We start from the raw sequence: 15755 nt of genomic DNA on the forward strand, positions 1-15755 counted from the left end.
TAATTGAATACACTTAACTATACTTGAATTTGACGAAAATAGTACAAAATGTAGAAAATATAGTACACTTTTTAAAAGTATATTTTTAATAGAATTATTTTTCACCCGGGGTAGGATGGACCAGTTGAAAAGTTGTACTGATTATTAGTATTAAGGATACTGTATTGAGAATTCTCCAAACCAACCCATAAATTAGCCTAATAAGAGAAACAAGAAGATTTGAAAGTCAAGACTTTACAATGGACAGTGATTGTCCAGGCCTACGCCAGTAAGCCATCATAGTGTAGTGGCCCTGAGCCAGCCATTGTCCATTCACAGCTCTCAGTTTTCATTCGAACACTGAGGCTGTTTACTGTTTCTGAGATAAATGTAAGGAATGCATGTCAGAGTTTACTAAATAATGTCACCATGTCACCGCCTCCTTTCCTCACACAGTTAATATTCCAGGACCCTAAAAAGTGACATAGTGACTTTTATCGTGGACTTCTTTCCTGAGATTTAGGGCAAATTGTGTCTACATATAGAATCTATGTTCTGTAACATGATAATTTGGAACAAATTGATTTTGTGTAAATCAATATAATTAAAGAGCACCTATGGTCCGATTCACGTTTTAACATTTCTTTCGGTGTGTAAGTTTGCATTAGTACATGTTATACCACGGGTCTGTTGAATTCTTTATTCTGATTGGTTGAGAAATGTTCCATGGGTATGCATTATTTTTCGATATCAGCACACCTAACTTTTCAAATGTCTTAAAAATAGGCACCAGAGCAATGTTTTTGGTAACCGTGTATAAGCTGAATAATTGACTCCGGTGAATTATAAGAAAATAATGCACATCCGCGGTGTAATGATACTCCGCTTCGCATCGTGCTGCATAACCACCTTGGGTGTGCATTATTTTCTTATAATTACGTACAGATTAGCTGGCCAATCAGGGACACAACGCTTTTCAAATCCATGCGTTTCAAGAAGAGAGTGAAATCTGGAGCTACTTAAATGTACAGTATGTGGAAAACAGTGGTGGCCGGTGACTTCTTTTTTCGAGGACGCTAGATGCGAAGTTCCTCACAACATGTATGTAGCCCGTCATGTGTGTGGTTCCTTTTTTCAAAATATGTGTTCTGTGCATCGAGAGATCCTGTGTGCATCACGTGTCTTGTTAAAATAAGAGCCTGCTGCAGATGCATCTAAAGGGTTTATGATAAAAGAGACGCTCGCGTTTGCCAGATACTTGAATAATCTCATGCGTAATCAGAGTTTATTGTTTAGGGAGTGTCTTGCATGTATTTTGTGAACTTGAGCGTCTCTTTTATCATAAACGGTTTTGACGCGTGTGCAGCAGGCACTTATTTTGACAAAACACATGATGCACATGACACAACAAACACATATTTTGAAAACGCAAGCAACACACATGACACTCCGAACACTTATTTTGAATTAGCGCCTCCTCGGATAAGCAGTCACGAGCCACCACTGGTGGAAAATAATGTGTTTTTTAACCATAAACCACGTAAAAACACATTGTATTATACCAAATACACATAATAATGTTGTTTTAGCAATAAAATAGGTTCTCTTTAATAAAACTTTATATAAAATTGTTACTGCTATGGAAAGTTATTGTTATTTATAAAAAGTGTTATTTTTATGTTCAACCCATGAAATATTTTTTACAACAAAATGTATTCATTTAACACGGCTAGATCAACATATCTACTGATATGAATGTCATTGATTATGGCATTATATATGATCTATCTGTAAAAAATAGAGTATTGATATAAAAATGTGTGCCATGTCCTTTGTAAATAAATACTATTGTAAGTAAACTCAAATTAAATTAACAAATTATCAAATAACGTTTCTAAAATTTCTAAAATAAGAATGTCTTGTGTTTGTTGTGTACCAGAGCAATTTAAGCGTTGTGTGGATATTACATTTTCAGTCAAAATTAAAACTTTTGCTTTTATTATATTGAACCATCTGCTTATATTTCCTAAACCCCTAATGATACAGTCCAGACATTAGAAAAAATATTTTCTATTTTAGAAAAGAAAAAACATGTTTTATAAATGTGACAAAAGTTTTTGAGAGGCAGCATACTTTGTAGGAATTTTGTGAATTAAAATGCACATGCACAAAAAGAAGCAATGATATCCAACAAATGGAGAAGGGATAGCTCTTCAAAGAACATTTCTCTGTTATGGATGTGACAAATTTGCATTGAATTGTTCACCTAGAAACAGTCAAAAATGTATGAAGCTTTGCTGTTTTTGTTTTGATGAACACAAATGAAGATATTTTGAGAAATGTTTGTAACCAAAACGTTCGTGGACCCCATTTACTTCCATAGTATTTTTTTCATATATGGAAGTGAATGGGGTCCACTAATTGTTTTGTTACAAATATTTCTCAAAATATCTTCCTTTGTGTTTATCAGAACAAATAAATGCGGGTTTGTAACAACATTAGAGTGAGTAAATGATGACAGACTTTCCTTTTTGAACTATCCCTTTAATTTCATTAAAACAATTTAGATGGATAACACTATATCATTCGCCAAAAGATGCTGTCCTTGCAGCTTCATATCATAACCAAGATTTTAAACGGCCCATCTGAGACCTGCTTTGTTCCTAGTTTGTTGAGAGTTATTGAGATTTGGCACGAGCTTTTGAAATTCATTCTGTTTGGCTTTCAAAGGCTTTAACAGACTGATAACACAGGATATACTGATATTGCTGCAGGGCCAAGAGGATTGCCAAGGTCAACAAAAGCACAGAACACTTTATTAAAAAAATATCAAAAACGACAGCTGGACATCATAACACTAATTTAAATTTAAGGCCTGATAAAACAGAGAAACAAAACTAAAACAAGTTTGGGAATATTTCAAATTCCATAGCAGATAATGGCTTCAAGAACTGACAAAATCTGAATGAGTGTCACGCAGGGGTTTTGAGTTGTTTGTGTACGAACTCCTCAACTTTTTGACTTGACAGGGATGTTTCTGACTTTACGTCAACAGAGGTGGAATGCGCGCGTGCCAATAGATGAAAATGAGATACGCGACTCCGTGTTTGGACCTACGTGGGCTCTGTAAAGGCGAGCGCTGGAAGTGCGCTTGTGTGATTCTCATGTCAGTTTTGTCCAACTGGAATAATCATATCTGATTTTAACACCAGGAATAAAAGCAGATGCAATCTGCGCTTCTAATAGCCTGTTTAGAATGCAATTTAAAATCGCGTAAAAACGCTTTCATGCAGTTCTCAGTCATCGCTGGAAATGATGCAGAACCAATGGATACATCGGTGGGACACTTTCAGGTAAATTTAACCGGATCAAAATCCATTGGATGATGCACTCAGCGGAAAAATACATTATCTTGGTCCTTATTATCCTAAATACGTCCCTTACACCTCGAAGGTAAGATAAATGTTCTTTTCATAGTTTGATTTTCTTTTAAATATGCACGATTCTTTGAAGTAATAAACGAGTTTAATAGTTACCAAATGAACGTGTTTACTATAGTACATTGTATTAAAATGTATAGAAGTAATAGTGTTTAAACCTTACTTTATATTATAGTAATTTTACTGTGGTATTGTTTAAAACTTATGGTAAATACTATACAATTATGCAGTGCATAGTATGTCTGTTCTGCAGTACACATACTATACAAATATGTTTTCATCTGGTTTAATTTAAATTTTAATTCTTAAGTAGAGACCAATCTATGAGATTACATCTTGGCACAATAAACCTAAGAATTTATGACTTTGTAGCAGGTTAAACAGGCCTTTGTGAAAGAACTGGTTTGTGAAATGCACGCATTTTTAAGAAGGTGGGCACGGCTCACGTGTAAAAAGTTCTTTTCCCAGGAGATCAAAGCAGGGAGAAATTAAAAGAGAAATACTGGGGCGAGAGAGAAATCTAATGTGCAGGAATTCAGATACTGTTATTGTTATCTGTTATCATAAACTAAATCTGATTATTGCATATTTATGATTTGGAATGTGGTATTTTCAAATCAAAATCACATATAGTTGTACATTTCTATTATCAGCAAGATTAATTGCTAAGTTTAATCTCTCTTTTGCAGTTGCAGCATTTTCTTTCATTTATTTTCTGTCTTTTGAGGAAACATGCATATCTACTTGCCTATTTACTTGTTTCTCTTGCACCACAGGGTTAACGGCAACCCTTTAGTAATGGACCCCAATAGTATTTGTCGTAAGACCAGACCTCTTTTAGGCAGACATGCTGACCTGTGGCAGTCTCAACCTGATATCATTCAGGAGGTGGCAAAAGGTGCCAGGCTTGGCATGAGAGAATGCCAACATCAGTTTCACAATCATCACTGGAACTGCAGCAGCCAGAGCAGAAGCCTGGCCAAAATTCTGCAACAAGGTGAGTATTACTACAAAAACTGCTAAAATCCATTTACACATTTAAAACTTAACTACAGTAACTTTGAATGGACGAAAGGGATTTCTTTATTTTTACAGACCTTTATTAAACCTGTTAAGCAAATGTTAAGTATTGGTTCATGAATTGGCCCACTTTAATATAGTTTACATAATAAGAAGAATTTTTAAACAGTATCTCTATGTTTTATACACTGTAAAAAATGCAGGTTAAATTTAAAACAACTTGCTTTTTCAAGTCAATTCTACCTATTATTTTAAGTTTTGACCTGTGATAAGTTGACACAACTTATAAAAACAAGCTAAAATTGTTGAACTTAATTTGTTAAAAAATATATGTTGAATTGACAAAAATGCTTAATTTTTTAGGCTTAGGTAGTTTTAGTTCAATTAAGAGATTTAAAGGGATAGTACATAATGAAAATTATAAAACGGCTCGTTCTGGTTCTTCTTTCTGATTGGTTGAAACGCGTTCTAAGCCGTGATAAAATACCCCGGTAAACCCACGGTTCAGACCGCATTACATATCACTGTGCCACTGTTGCTGCGTACTGATTTATGAAAATAAACACCATAGTCTTTAATCATTTTTTAATTTTTCTACATGTGCACAATTATGGCGATATCCAGATAAATGTCATAGATATTGTTGAGTCATTTTGTCAATAAAGAGAAAACGTTCTCTGAGTTGTTTTTTTCTTAAATTGATATTTCCGCTATTATCCACTAGATGGCAATCTTACCCAACTTAAACACTGACGCATTCACTCGACACAACAGCGTTGTGGTGGATTTAGCCTGATGTGTACGTCTTGATGGCTCTGAATCTGATCTCTTACAAAAGTTCTTCACAAAAATTGAATTATCTCTGCTTTTAGCTGAAAATTTGAGAGGTGATAACTGATAAGAGAACAAATGAAGGTAGGATGAAACGTTTTTTGTTGTTGTTGTTTGAAAGCAAATGGTCTGTTCTTTCATTTGATATTTTATGTTTATTTAAAGAAGATAAATTTTCTGTAAGGCATTAAACTAAAACTGGGTGGCAACTTAAAAAAAAAAACGCTGACAGGGAAAGAGTTAAGCATGCTTCCAAGCATATTTGATCATCACTTCAACAGTTGCATGATATAAATGTTAATGTATAAATTAAATTAGATGAATGTTGATTTATAAAATAAACACCACAGTCTTAAATCATATTTTCATTGTGTCTTTGCTGTGTCCGTGTTGGTTGTGAACTGCGCTCTGTTGCAGCCACACTTGAGCCTGAGGAACTACTTTGATTGGCGGAAGACTAATATTTGTATGAATATAATTACAACTTATTTGTGTTTTATTTCATGAAATCCTGCTATGTATATGAAGTGACCGTTTTATAAAAGCAATAAGTCCTGCGAAGCAGTGGGGTTACAGTGCATTTTATAACAGCTAAGGGGGTTTTAGGCACTCCGCTTCGTGCCTAACAACGCCCCTTAGCTGTTATAAAATGCACTGGTAAACCACTGGGCTTATTGCTTTACTCTAAAAATGAAAATTCTGTCATCATTTACTCACTTTCATGTTGTTACAAACCCTTATCAATTTCTTTGTTCTGATAAACACTAAGAAAGATATTTTGAGAAATGCTTGTAACCAAATCGTTTGTGGAACCCATTCACTTTCATAGTAGGAAAAGTATATATGGAAGTAAATGGGGTCCACGAACAAACGGTTTGGTTACAAACATTTGTCAAAATATCTTCTTTTGTGTTCATCAGAACAAAGAAATGTTTACAGGTTTGTAACAACATGAATGAGTAAATGATATTTTCATTTTTGGGTGAACTATCCCTTTAAGCAACTTTTATAAACATGCCTTGGAAAAAGACGTTACTGAAGTGTATATTGACTCAAATCAATGGCACTGGCATATTTTTAGACCTGTACGTGCAAGTTATTTTCAGTTGCGACAGCTCAAACATATGTTTAAGGCACGTGTATTTACTATAAACTAAGCATTGTCTGTGAAACTGGGGGATAATTTCCAAAACATCATTGCAAAACGCAGTGGAAAAAGATGCAGTTCAGAGTAATCAGATTTGCCTTAATTCCTCAGAAAGACAGTTTGCTTTTGTTTCTTTGGCTGGGTGTCTCATATCGAATGCTTCTCTGACTTTGGCCTGAATTAAGTTTAATCATTGCTTAATCATTGGTTTGTCGAGAGTTTGTTTGTTAAAGGGAAGTTAAGGTAATTAATACAGTATAGGATTCTTGGTTATATAGACTGTTGTATGATCTAAATGCCATTAATAGCCTTGTAATAAAGTGGCCGTTTCTCAATCCAAAGGCTGCAGCCTCCGGAGCTCACATTTCTAGGCTGCATACGTCATTAAGACATAATGTCTTATTTCAGAATATTAACAATTACAAGTTGACTATTATTCTTAGTTAATCGTAAATTATTGTAATATTCTTATGGTTTGCGAATGTAATGCTCAGTTAATTTAAATAAACCAGGCTTGATGACGTATGCAGCCTGCATATGCGACCTCTGTAGGCTGCAGCCTTCAGACTGAGAAACGGCCAGTGTAAATGAACTCTTTAATAATATGTAATTTTTCACGTTGCCTATAGAGGGCAATATTGTTTTGTCAAATGTGACCTGGGGCCTATTTACTTGAATTTAGGACGTGCTGTACATGATAGTGTTCAATAGTGGGTTTCTATCTTGTAGTGCTTGTGTTACAATAACACCTGAGGTGAGATTTCTCACTGATGACAGAAATTTCATCTGTCATGGTTGCATACTTTCAATACCCGAATTGACAAGTTAAAGCTCACCAATTTGTCAGTTGGGATTGTGTACATGTACATTCGATGCCAAGAATGTGTGTCTTTCATATTAATGGGGAAAAAAATGCACTTTTGGCAGTTCAGGGTGTATATAAGCAGGTCTGGACAACAGAGATGTGAAAGCAATGTGAATCTGTAAAATGAGTTATAGTTAATGTGGCAATTCCTTAGATATGTAGGTGTTGTCAGAAGTGGGAGTAAGGATTTACATTGATTCCAAATGCCAGGCATAGAGATTACAATCACACATGATTTGGTCTCAAGTCAAAGCATTTTTTTTATAATCTTTCTCCCTCTTTATAAGTTAAAACATGTTTTATGAATTTGTCCTTAGATATCCGGGAAACTGCGTTTGTGTATGCCATCACAGCTGCCGGGATAATGCATGCAGTAACACAAGCCTGCAGCCAGGGAGAGCTGCCACAGTGTGGCTGTGTGACCCTTCAGAGTTCCACTGAACCTCATCGTGACTCCCCGGCAGAGGAGATAAACAATCAGACTTCACCTGCCCTATATGGAGACTGGAAATGGGAGGGGTGTGGAGATGATGTGGACTTTGGCTATAAAAAGTCTCATCTGTTTATGAATGCAATGAAGCGAAAAGGCAGAAGTGATATCAGGACTCTTATTGACTTGCACAACAATGAAGCAGGAAGGCAGGTACAGTAAGAGGAATGTATATATATATTTATATATGTAGGTACCATATACTTAAGCCTAAAGCATTTTCTGAAAACCCTCTTTTCTTGCTTTTCTGTCTTATGTGCGCATAAAGGCCGTACAGATACAAATGCGCATGGAGTGTAAATGTCACGGCCTTTCTGGTTCCTGCACTCTTCGCAGCTGCTGGAGAAAGATGCCTCTCTTCCGTCAAGTCGGTGACCACCTCATGCAAAAATTCCATACGGCTGTCCGCGTGATGGGAGGGAATGATGGTAAATCGCTTGTTTCTGTCAATGTGGATACTCCAGCCCTGGATGCAGATGTCTTGATCTATTCAGCCGAGTCACCTGACTTCTGCCAGGCCAATCAAAGGACAGGTGCAGAGGGCACGCAGGGTCGTGTGTGTAATAGCACAGGGACAGGGCCGGGAGCCTGTGACAGACTGTGCTGCGGAAGAGGATTTGCAGAGTACAGTATGGGATATGAAGAAAACTGTCTGTGTCAGTTTCTCTGGTGCTGTGTGGTACAGTGCCAAAGATGTTCAGTGAGAAAAGATGTCAGCATCTGCTTGTAAAACACACCTATTGGGGTGAACCACTATTCTGCCGAGCTCAATTCCAACTCTAATACACACCTGAACTAGTTATTTAAAATCTTCAGGGTTGAACTGGTATACTGCAGAAAGGAGGGTTTAATTATGGTTGAGACTTAACTTTGCAAGACTTGACACCCCTGACCACATGTTATGTGACATGGAACAAACATGATCCGGATGAACAAATTTTGGTTTAATCAACCAAATTTTCAAGGTTTGCTGATGGTAGGTTAACCCCAGTTTCTGGAATACACCCCTGAAGGGGATAAAATGGGACAGTGCCCCTAGTGAATCCTTCAGGGAGAGCATGGGTATGCTTTTAATGTGCATATAAGCGTCATCTTTGCAAACTGAAGCAGTGATATTTGACAAAATTATTTTTACCACTTGTAACTGCAACCAAATACTGAGTGATGTCCATAAATCATATGTGAGGCTGGGCTTATCTGACTCATTACCTCATACTGCCCCCTGCCGGTGTATTACCACTAAACGTAGATAAGTTGTATTTGATTTTCTCATTTAATTTTTTTGTGAACATTTTAAACTAATCTTGGAATGTAAAAACCTAAGCCAAAAACATCCTCAAACACAAACTAATTGAGACCTATGTGGTCATTTTTTGTTCTTTTAAAGCAACAGTCACTGTCCAAGGTGCTGAACTGTTAAACGATAGTTGCCACTTAAACCAAGTACCAAAGATTCAGTCATTATACACAACTGATTTCATCATTTGCTTTTACAAATGTTCCTCAACCTATTTTCGTAAAAACATTTGTATTGCACATTTTCTGAATCATTTGTTGCAAATAGTATAAAATAAGAAAACATGTTCAAATTGTTGATGTTATGCTTTATTTAATGCTTGTGTACAAATAAATGTCCACAAGGTGGAGCATAAGCATGGCTCTTCAATGCTGCAAAAGTGTTTGATGCTACTGTGCACCTGTAACACTAATGGCTTAAAAAACCCGCTAATTGTGATATGTTACACTAACATATTTAACAAAAAATAAAAAATGGAGGGAGGTAAATCGTTAAAATGGTTTGTTTTGAAATGTGAAGGGGGAAATACATGTTTTACTGTTACATAATCCATCTATTTTTCTTTTGCTCTGTACATCAAAGAAACAAAAAGAGTTTTGGGTATTGGCTCTCATCGATCAGGTAAACGTGTTAATTTGGAGATCCGTTATTTTCTATTGGGTTAAATCCAAAAATACACTCTGAACATTTTGATAAAAATAGAAATCTGAAAGGGACTCATACACACACACGCTCGCGCGCACGCGCGCATCAAGTGTGTGAACAAATGTTTTTTCAAGCATCTCTGGTTGGTGAAACCACCCATCAGTTCTTCCACATGGCATCAGGATTGGCAGATGGTGGAGGCTTATCCCGGTTTACAGGTCTGTACCTTTAGTTTTTTTTTTTTTGCCTGGCTACACGTTACAAGTCCTGCCCATTGCTCCCGCTGTCTGAGGCTGCGCGCTCAGTGGGATGCAGAAGGAGTGGCGGAGTGCGCGCGCGTGTGACTGAAGCAAGCTTCGCTTTTTGCATAGGTACCCTAACCTTTTCAACCAAACATCTGTTTCCCCACTGTATATCCAGTGGTCAAGCTAAAAAGATAAATGGACGTGAACCTGTGACTTTTAAGTCGCACCTCCCCGAGGCAGTTAACGGGACGAAAGGCGAGACAGCGCATTCCGAAGGGCCGGTGGGTGTTGGTCGTCCGTAGAAAAGATGGGCACGGTGCTCTCTATTTCTCCAACGTCCAGGAAAGGTGGGATTTTGGATGAGAAGACGGATGGGGCGAGCGGCAAGACCGAGAAGAGTCTGAAGCGCCATTCGGTGCTTATATCGGCTCTGACGTGGAAGCGGCTGGTCGCTGCCTCGGCCAAAAAAAAGAGTGCCAAGAAAGTAAACCCGAACCCGCCCGTATCTCAGATCAGTAACCCAGTGGACCAGCTAAACACCGAAAATCTTAAGAAGTCTCAGTCAGGCTCCGAGCGCAAAACGAAGTCCGGACCGCTCGCCGTACCTGTCCCCACCGTACCGGATAAAAGCCTTCGATCCAACCCAACCCAGAACGCATCGCAGAACGGAAAACAGCTCCTCCCGGTGCAAAGACAACCTAGCAGTCGCTCGATTATCTCCCCTAGACGGGTCATCGTCCAAGCCTCGACCGGAGAGCTCCTTCGCTGCCTGAGTGAGTTCATGTGCAGGAGGTGCTACAAACTCAAAGAACTGAGCCCGAATGAGATCATTCTGTGGTTCCGAAACGTTGACCGATCGCTGCTCATCCAAGGTTGGCAAGACCAGGGTTTCATCACTCCTGCCAACCTGGTGTTCGTGTACCTGCTCTGCAGGGAAGCGGTGACCGAGGATATTTCCAGCGAGTACGAGCTGCAGGCCACCTTTCTCACCTGCCTGTACTTGGCTTATTCATATATGGGCAACGAGATCTCGTACCCGCTCAAGCCCTTCCTGGTGGAGACCAACAAGGAGGTGTTCTGGGAGCGCTCCCTGCGGATCATTGATAAAATGAGTGCCAAAATGCTGCAGATCAACTCCGACCCGCATTTCTTCACCGAGGTTTTCCAAGACCTCAAAAACGAGGGCGGCTCGGGTGACACGAACGGAAGATGGAATAATAACCTGGACCGCTAAACATTTGGCTCGTTTTCACAAGGAGAGAGATGCTCTCTAATATCTCTCCATATGCCCTTGCTCAGAGGGTGAAATGAATGTAAGGCCCGACGGGTGAAGAGTGTTGCACTCGGTTTAAGGAAACGGACAGTGGGTTTTCGCCTCACCTCCGTGAGAGGGGGTTTAGGATATTACATGTGTATAGTTCAACCTTCACGACGCAGTGAATGTCACGAGCGCGGTCTAGGGTTTCTTCATAGTTTACTTAATGCATGCTTAAACTATTCTACTCGTATCATCATCATTGTGGTTTTTGAAGAAGAAGAAAAAATAACGCTATCTGGTGCCAGGCTACAGTGAGATATGTATATTATTAGCTTGTGCGTCAGTGTCCGGGTTTTATTTTTCTATCAGTTTCAGAACCGATGTTGTCACCGACGCTGCGCTGTCCAGGGTTCTGGCCTGCAACAGACACTTTCCTCTTGTCCCCTGTGGCGCCTGATGCTATCTATCTGAACGTTGAATGTACTGTTTTACAACAAAACGAATCTCTACCGTCATATGTGCCAATTGTCATAGTATAAAACGTAATGTTTTATATTGTATATTTGAAAATATATGAATACAAATACTCAGACTCTTTGCCACTTCTTTATTGTTTTTGGTGTCAGAGGAGGAATGAACGATCGATGCATCGGGTCGTGACTTAAGAGTTCTTTATTGATTTTGGCTATTTCACAAAAGACTAAATGATCTTGGATTTGCTGACACTGCCAAACGCCGACAACCATGTAGATAACAACCACAGACTTAGAGTAGATGTATTTCTTAATATTGTTTGCTTATTAGATCAGCTTAACCCGAAGTTAAATTGTATTCAGGCATCAAGCACCACAAGCAACAGTGTATAGAGATAGTTCGCTCATATGAGCAACTGGTGGTATTAACAATGTATGCACATTTTGATATACATTCATTTTGCAGGTATATTTAAATAGCCTTATAGTGATTTGGCGCGTAAAATCGTGATTACGTCGCCCCGTGAACGCGTAAGCCTATTCATACAAAACGGTCGCTAGCCGTGGTGCTGAACCTCGCCTCTGCAATATTTTCATTCTGTATCACAATCATGTGAAGATACGGGTTACGTTTCTATGGTAACTCTCGAGTGCATTTCTGCGAAATATGTGGGAACCTTGAACTTGCTTGATTGTTTGACAAACCAAGACACGACTATCACGTGCACCACGTTTGAAAGGTTACGGTAAATTAAAAATCAATACTCTGCTTTTTCAGTTTAAAATGAATTTCTCGTAATGAAAACATCAGACTAAAGTAAAATGTATGATTTTGTTATACTTCAGTGATCATTTAATTTGTATTTTGAACAGAATCGGATATAAGTCGAGATATTTTTGGGTGCTTTTATTAGATACATATTTTATTAAAGATGACCCGCTCCTAAATAAAAAATAAATAAAATATATATATTCGCGTAGCATAGTGCGGTATGCACTTTTAACAAATAAAGGTTCTTAAATTATTATTATTTTTTTTTTTTGGCTGCATGATTCCAAAAGAATACATTTAACATCCCCAGAATCTTTAAGGTTAGGTTGCATATGGAGAAGGATAAGAATGAATTGTTCTCTTAAGAACATCTAAGTAGGCTATAGGACCCTGACACTGTTCACTTGCTCCAGTCGGTACAGGTAGTCCTCAAGAGACACTTTTTGGCATTGTGAAAATAGCCTCAGGGGCGCATGAGTCATTGAGCGAGTAAGAAGCAGCTGGTTTGAAACGAGAGAACCCCCAGATTTGTGAATAAAGCACGTGGGTCGGCAGTTCGAACATTTGATTGGCTGGATTTTGGTGCAGTCTGATAGAAGTGTCATTGTGACGGAAGGCTGCAGAACCGGCCGCTAGTCGGGCCATAGGAATTCTGCGGGCGCATTCCGCTCCGTCTCTATGGCAACGGCTATATTAGTAAAGGGTATGATCCAGATCCGAGCGTAGGCTGAGAAAAGCGCATGGACAGATGCGGGGTCTCTCTAAGGACCGCTGTCCTTAATATGAAACAGAACGTCCAGATTTAAAATGATGATCGCGAAAAAGTCTGCAAATATATACTTTTTATCTTTTTTATTTAAGTACACGAATAATGTGTCGTAATGAACCAAATAACGCTCTTATGATGCAGGATAAAATGCAGGCATGCTTTTTTAACAATCTTGGAACCGAACGATATTCGTAAGTGCATCAAAAAAAAAAAACTAAATTAGGAAACGTTATTTGTGAATGAACCTTCACTAAAAGCTATTTCCTGTTAAGTAACCCGTTCATGCGGTTGTACTGTATATGCTGAAGCAGACGGATGCAGATGTAGGAATGCGGTTGCCGTGGAAACGCCAGCAGCAGGATGCGAGACACAGGGACCACAGACATAGAAAGGACGAAGCCGAAAATGAATAATTTACGATATTCCTTTCAGTTTTCTATTTTTACCAGAGATTACTGTCTTTAGAGACCCATAACCACAATGGACAGATGTACTGTGTTCTTCCAGCCTCTTTTGATTTATTTATATATTTGGTGAAACACAGACACATATGTTGATTGTCAAAATGCAACACACCTGTAAGCATGTAAGTGTATTATTAGGCTATACCATATATAATGCAATTTATCAAGATGCATGTGATAAAAAATACAATATATACACTTTTTTGAGTTTATTTTAAAATAACTTTAAAGCTTGAATTAACATTTTCATTATGAACTTTTTGTTTACCATAGCCTGCACTTATTCTCTGTCTGCAAAAAATGCTTATGTATTAGCGTGGGCTAATCCATGGCTATAAGATTATTTTATGCTCTCTGTGTTGTGCAGCTAACCTTTCTGAGACAGCTAAATGCAGAAGCGTTAATCCACAGTGTATGAAAACGTATAGGGCAATAGGGTACCGTCAAATGGTAGTGACAGAATGTATCATGAAGATAATCTTTTTAAACTTTTTACATTAAACAGATAAAATGTAATTGATAATAGTTTTGAGTATAACAGATGTAAAATTTATTTTGAACTGTGACAAATTAAATGAACTTAAAAATTAAATAAAATTAGAGGAAATCTCCTCTGTATGAGTGTGATTCATTTATCTTCATAAAAGCTATTGTTATGATAAAAGTGTTTATGTAAAATAAACATTCAGGCAATGATGATCGTTTTCATGCAACAGTAATTTTGCCTTGACACATCATTTATGAAACGTCTCCAAAGACTTCCAACAAAAACAACTCACCCACACAACGATTAGGTAATTTTAAAGAGGGGGTGTTATCAATGCAGCTTTGATGATTTCATATAAACATCTTGATGAAAAAAACAGAGATATCATTGTAGACCAGCAGCTTTGAAACGTTTTATTTTTGTAATGCAGTGATATTGATCATGAATGATATCAGGATCGTCTAACAACAGCTCTTGTTCCTCAGTGGATCTACTGTATCTAATCTGGTGCAGGTGACAGTTGTGTAATAAAGCCACTGCCCTAAACCGTGGTTGACCTAGCACCAAGTACAGTACAAAATGTGTCCCTTTCACCAAATGACAGGTGATTATGTGCCTTCCGAAACTAAGCAAATCATTCCTGAAGCTCTCTGTGAAGAGATTCAAGGGGGATTATAGCTCGTTCCTTTCCACCCAAAGGGTGCAATTATGAATAAAGGCTCAGAGTGGAGAGATATGATTACCGTATATAAGCCCTGAACACAAGCTCACTCAGCACCTTCAGGATTCTGCTTGTGTGTAAAGGGCAAGTAATGGCAGTGCAAGGTGTTGCATATGTTTTTTATTGGGGAAGATCTTATCACATACTTTTTGGTACGTTACAAAACAGATTTTTTATTAGAAAATACTAAAATAAAGTGACCAGACTCTATGCCAATCAAACATCATACCTTTGTATTGAATGTGGCAGCGAATAGAAACACTTTCTTACAAATCAGTTTTATTTGTAAGGCAAAGTAAAGGGCTGAACTGACACAATATCAACAAGGAATGATTCATGTGGGGTCATCACTGCTGCTGCCTTAGCCTGAGTGTTGCCATGGTAGCCAGCAGTGGAACTAACAGCAGAGTGAGAAAGAGTGAGAGATATTGGCAGCGGGGAAGGAGCGGGAAGAAGGGTTGGGGGCGTCTGGTACTGTTCAAACAAGGAAACAGAATATTACAGAACAGAACATGGTACACTCTGATCTGAGAACACGAATTGGGAGAACTGAATAATACATGCATAACACAGAAAAACAGATTCAGCAGAGTATGTTTGTGTAGGGGTGGTGGGAGTTAGGCGTGAAAGGGAAGGTGTGAAGAATTGTTTACACTTGATTCAACTCTCTGGGTATATTTAACATTTCAACAGGTGCAGTGCAAAAGTCTCATTATGTACTATATGACCACAAGTAGACACTCTGTTTAAAATAATGTGTTTGGCTAGTGATAAACAAATCTTTATCTTATAGTACATACAATTATATATAGGGAACAACTTGGAAAAGGAATTTTTTGTCGAAAAATGTCA

At 38.0% G+C, this 15755-nt stretch overlaps 2 protein-coding genes across 2 annotated transcripts; both read left to right on the top strand.

The window, feature by feature from the left end:
* The first annotated feature begins 2596 nt into the window (after positions 1 to 2596).
* wnt6a (wingless-type MMTV integration site family, member 6a) lies at positions 2597 to 9729 on the top strand. The gene is made up of 4 exons (XM_055212991.2): positions 2597 to 3432; positions 4196 to 4416; positions 7600 to 7925; positions 8041 to 9729. Exons 1-4 carry the CDS (start codon positions 3362 to 3364, stop codon positions 8500 to 8502), a joined length of 1080 nt encoding a protein of 359 aa, XP_055068966.2. The 5' UTR covers positions 2597 to 3361; the 3' UTR covers positions 8503 to 9729.
* A 204-nt stretch (positions 9730 to 9933) lies between these two features.
* cdk5r2a (cyclin dependent kinase 5, regulatory subunit 2a (p39)) lies at positions 9934 to 11803 on the top strand. The gene has a single exon (XM_055212992.2). It carries the CDS (start codon positions 10267 to 10269, stop codon positions 11191 to 11193), a length of 927 nt encoding a protein of 308 aa, XP_055068967.1. The 5' UTR covers positions 9934 to 10266; the 3' UTR covers positions 11194 to 11803.
* Positions 11804 to 15755: the final 3952 nt, after the last annotated feature.

The sequence above is a fragment of the Misgurnus anguillicaudatus genome, chromosome 8 (genome assembly GCF_027580225.2).
Source record: "Misgurnus anguillicaudatus chromosome 8, ASM2758022v2, whole genome shotgun sequence".
NCBI classification, from domain to species: domain Eukaryota; kingdom Metazoa; phylum Chordata; class Actinopteri; order Cypriniformes; family Cobitidae; genus Misgurnus; species Misgurnus anguillicaudatus.

Bases quoted from the DNA above. Each gene is read 5' to 3' on its own strand.
- wnt6a (XM_055212991.2), top strand. From the start codon at position 3,362: ATGATGCACTCAGCGGAAAAATACATTATCTTGGTCCTTATTATCCTA. The intron at 3,433-4,195 runs GTAAGATAAATG...CTTGCACCACAG, and splicing joins ACGTCCCTTACACCTCGAAG to GGTTAACGGCAACCCTTTAG. The intron at 7,926-8,040 runs GTACAGTAAGAG...GTGCGCATAAAG, and splicing joins ACAATGAAGCAGGAAGGCAG to GCCGTACAGATACAAATGCG.
- cdk5r2a (XM_055212992.2), top strand. From the start codon at position 10,267: ATGGGCACGGTGCTCTCTATTTCTCCAACGTCCAGGAAAGGTGGGATT.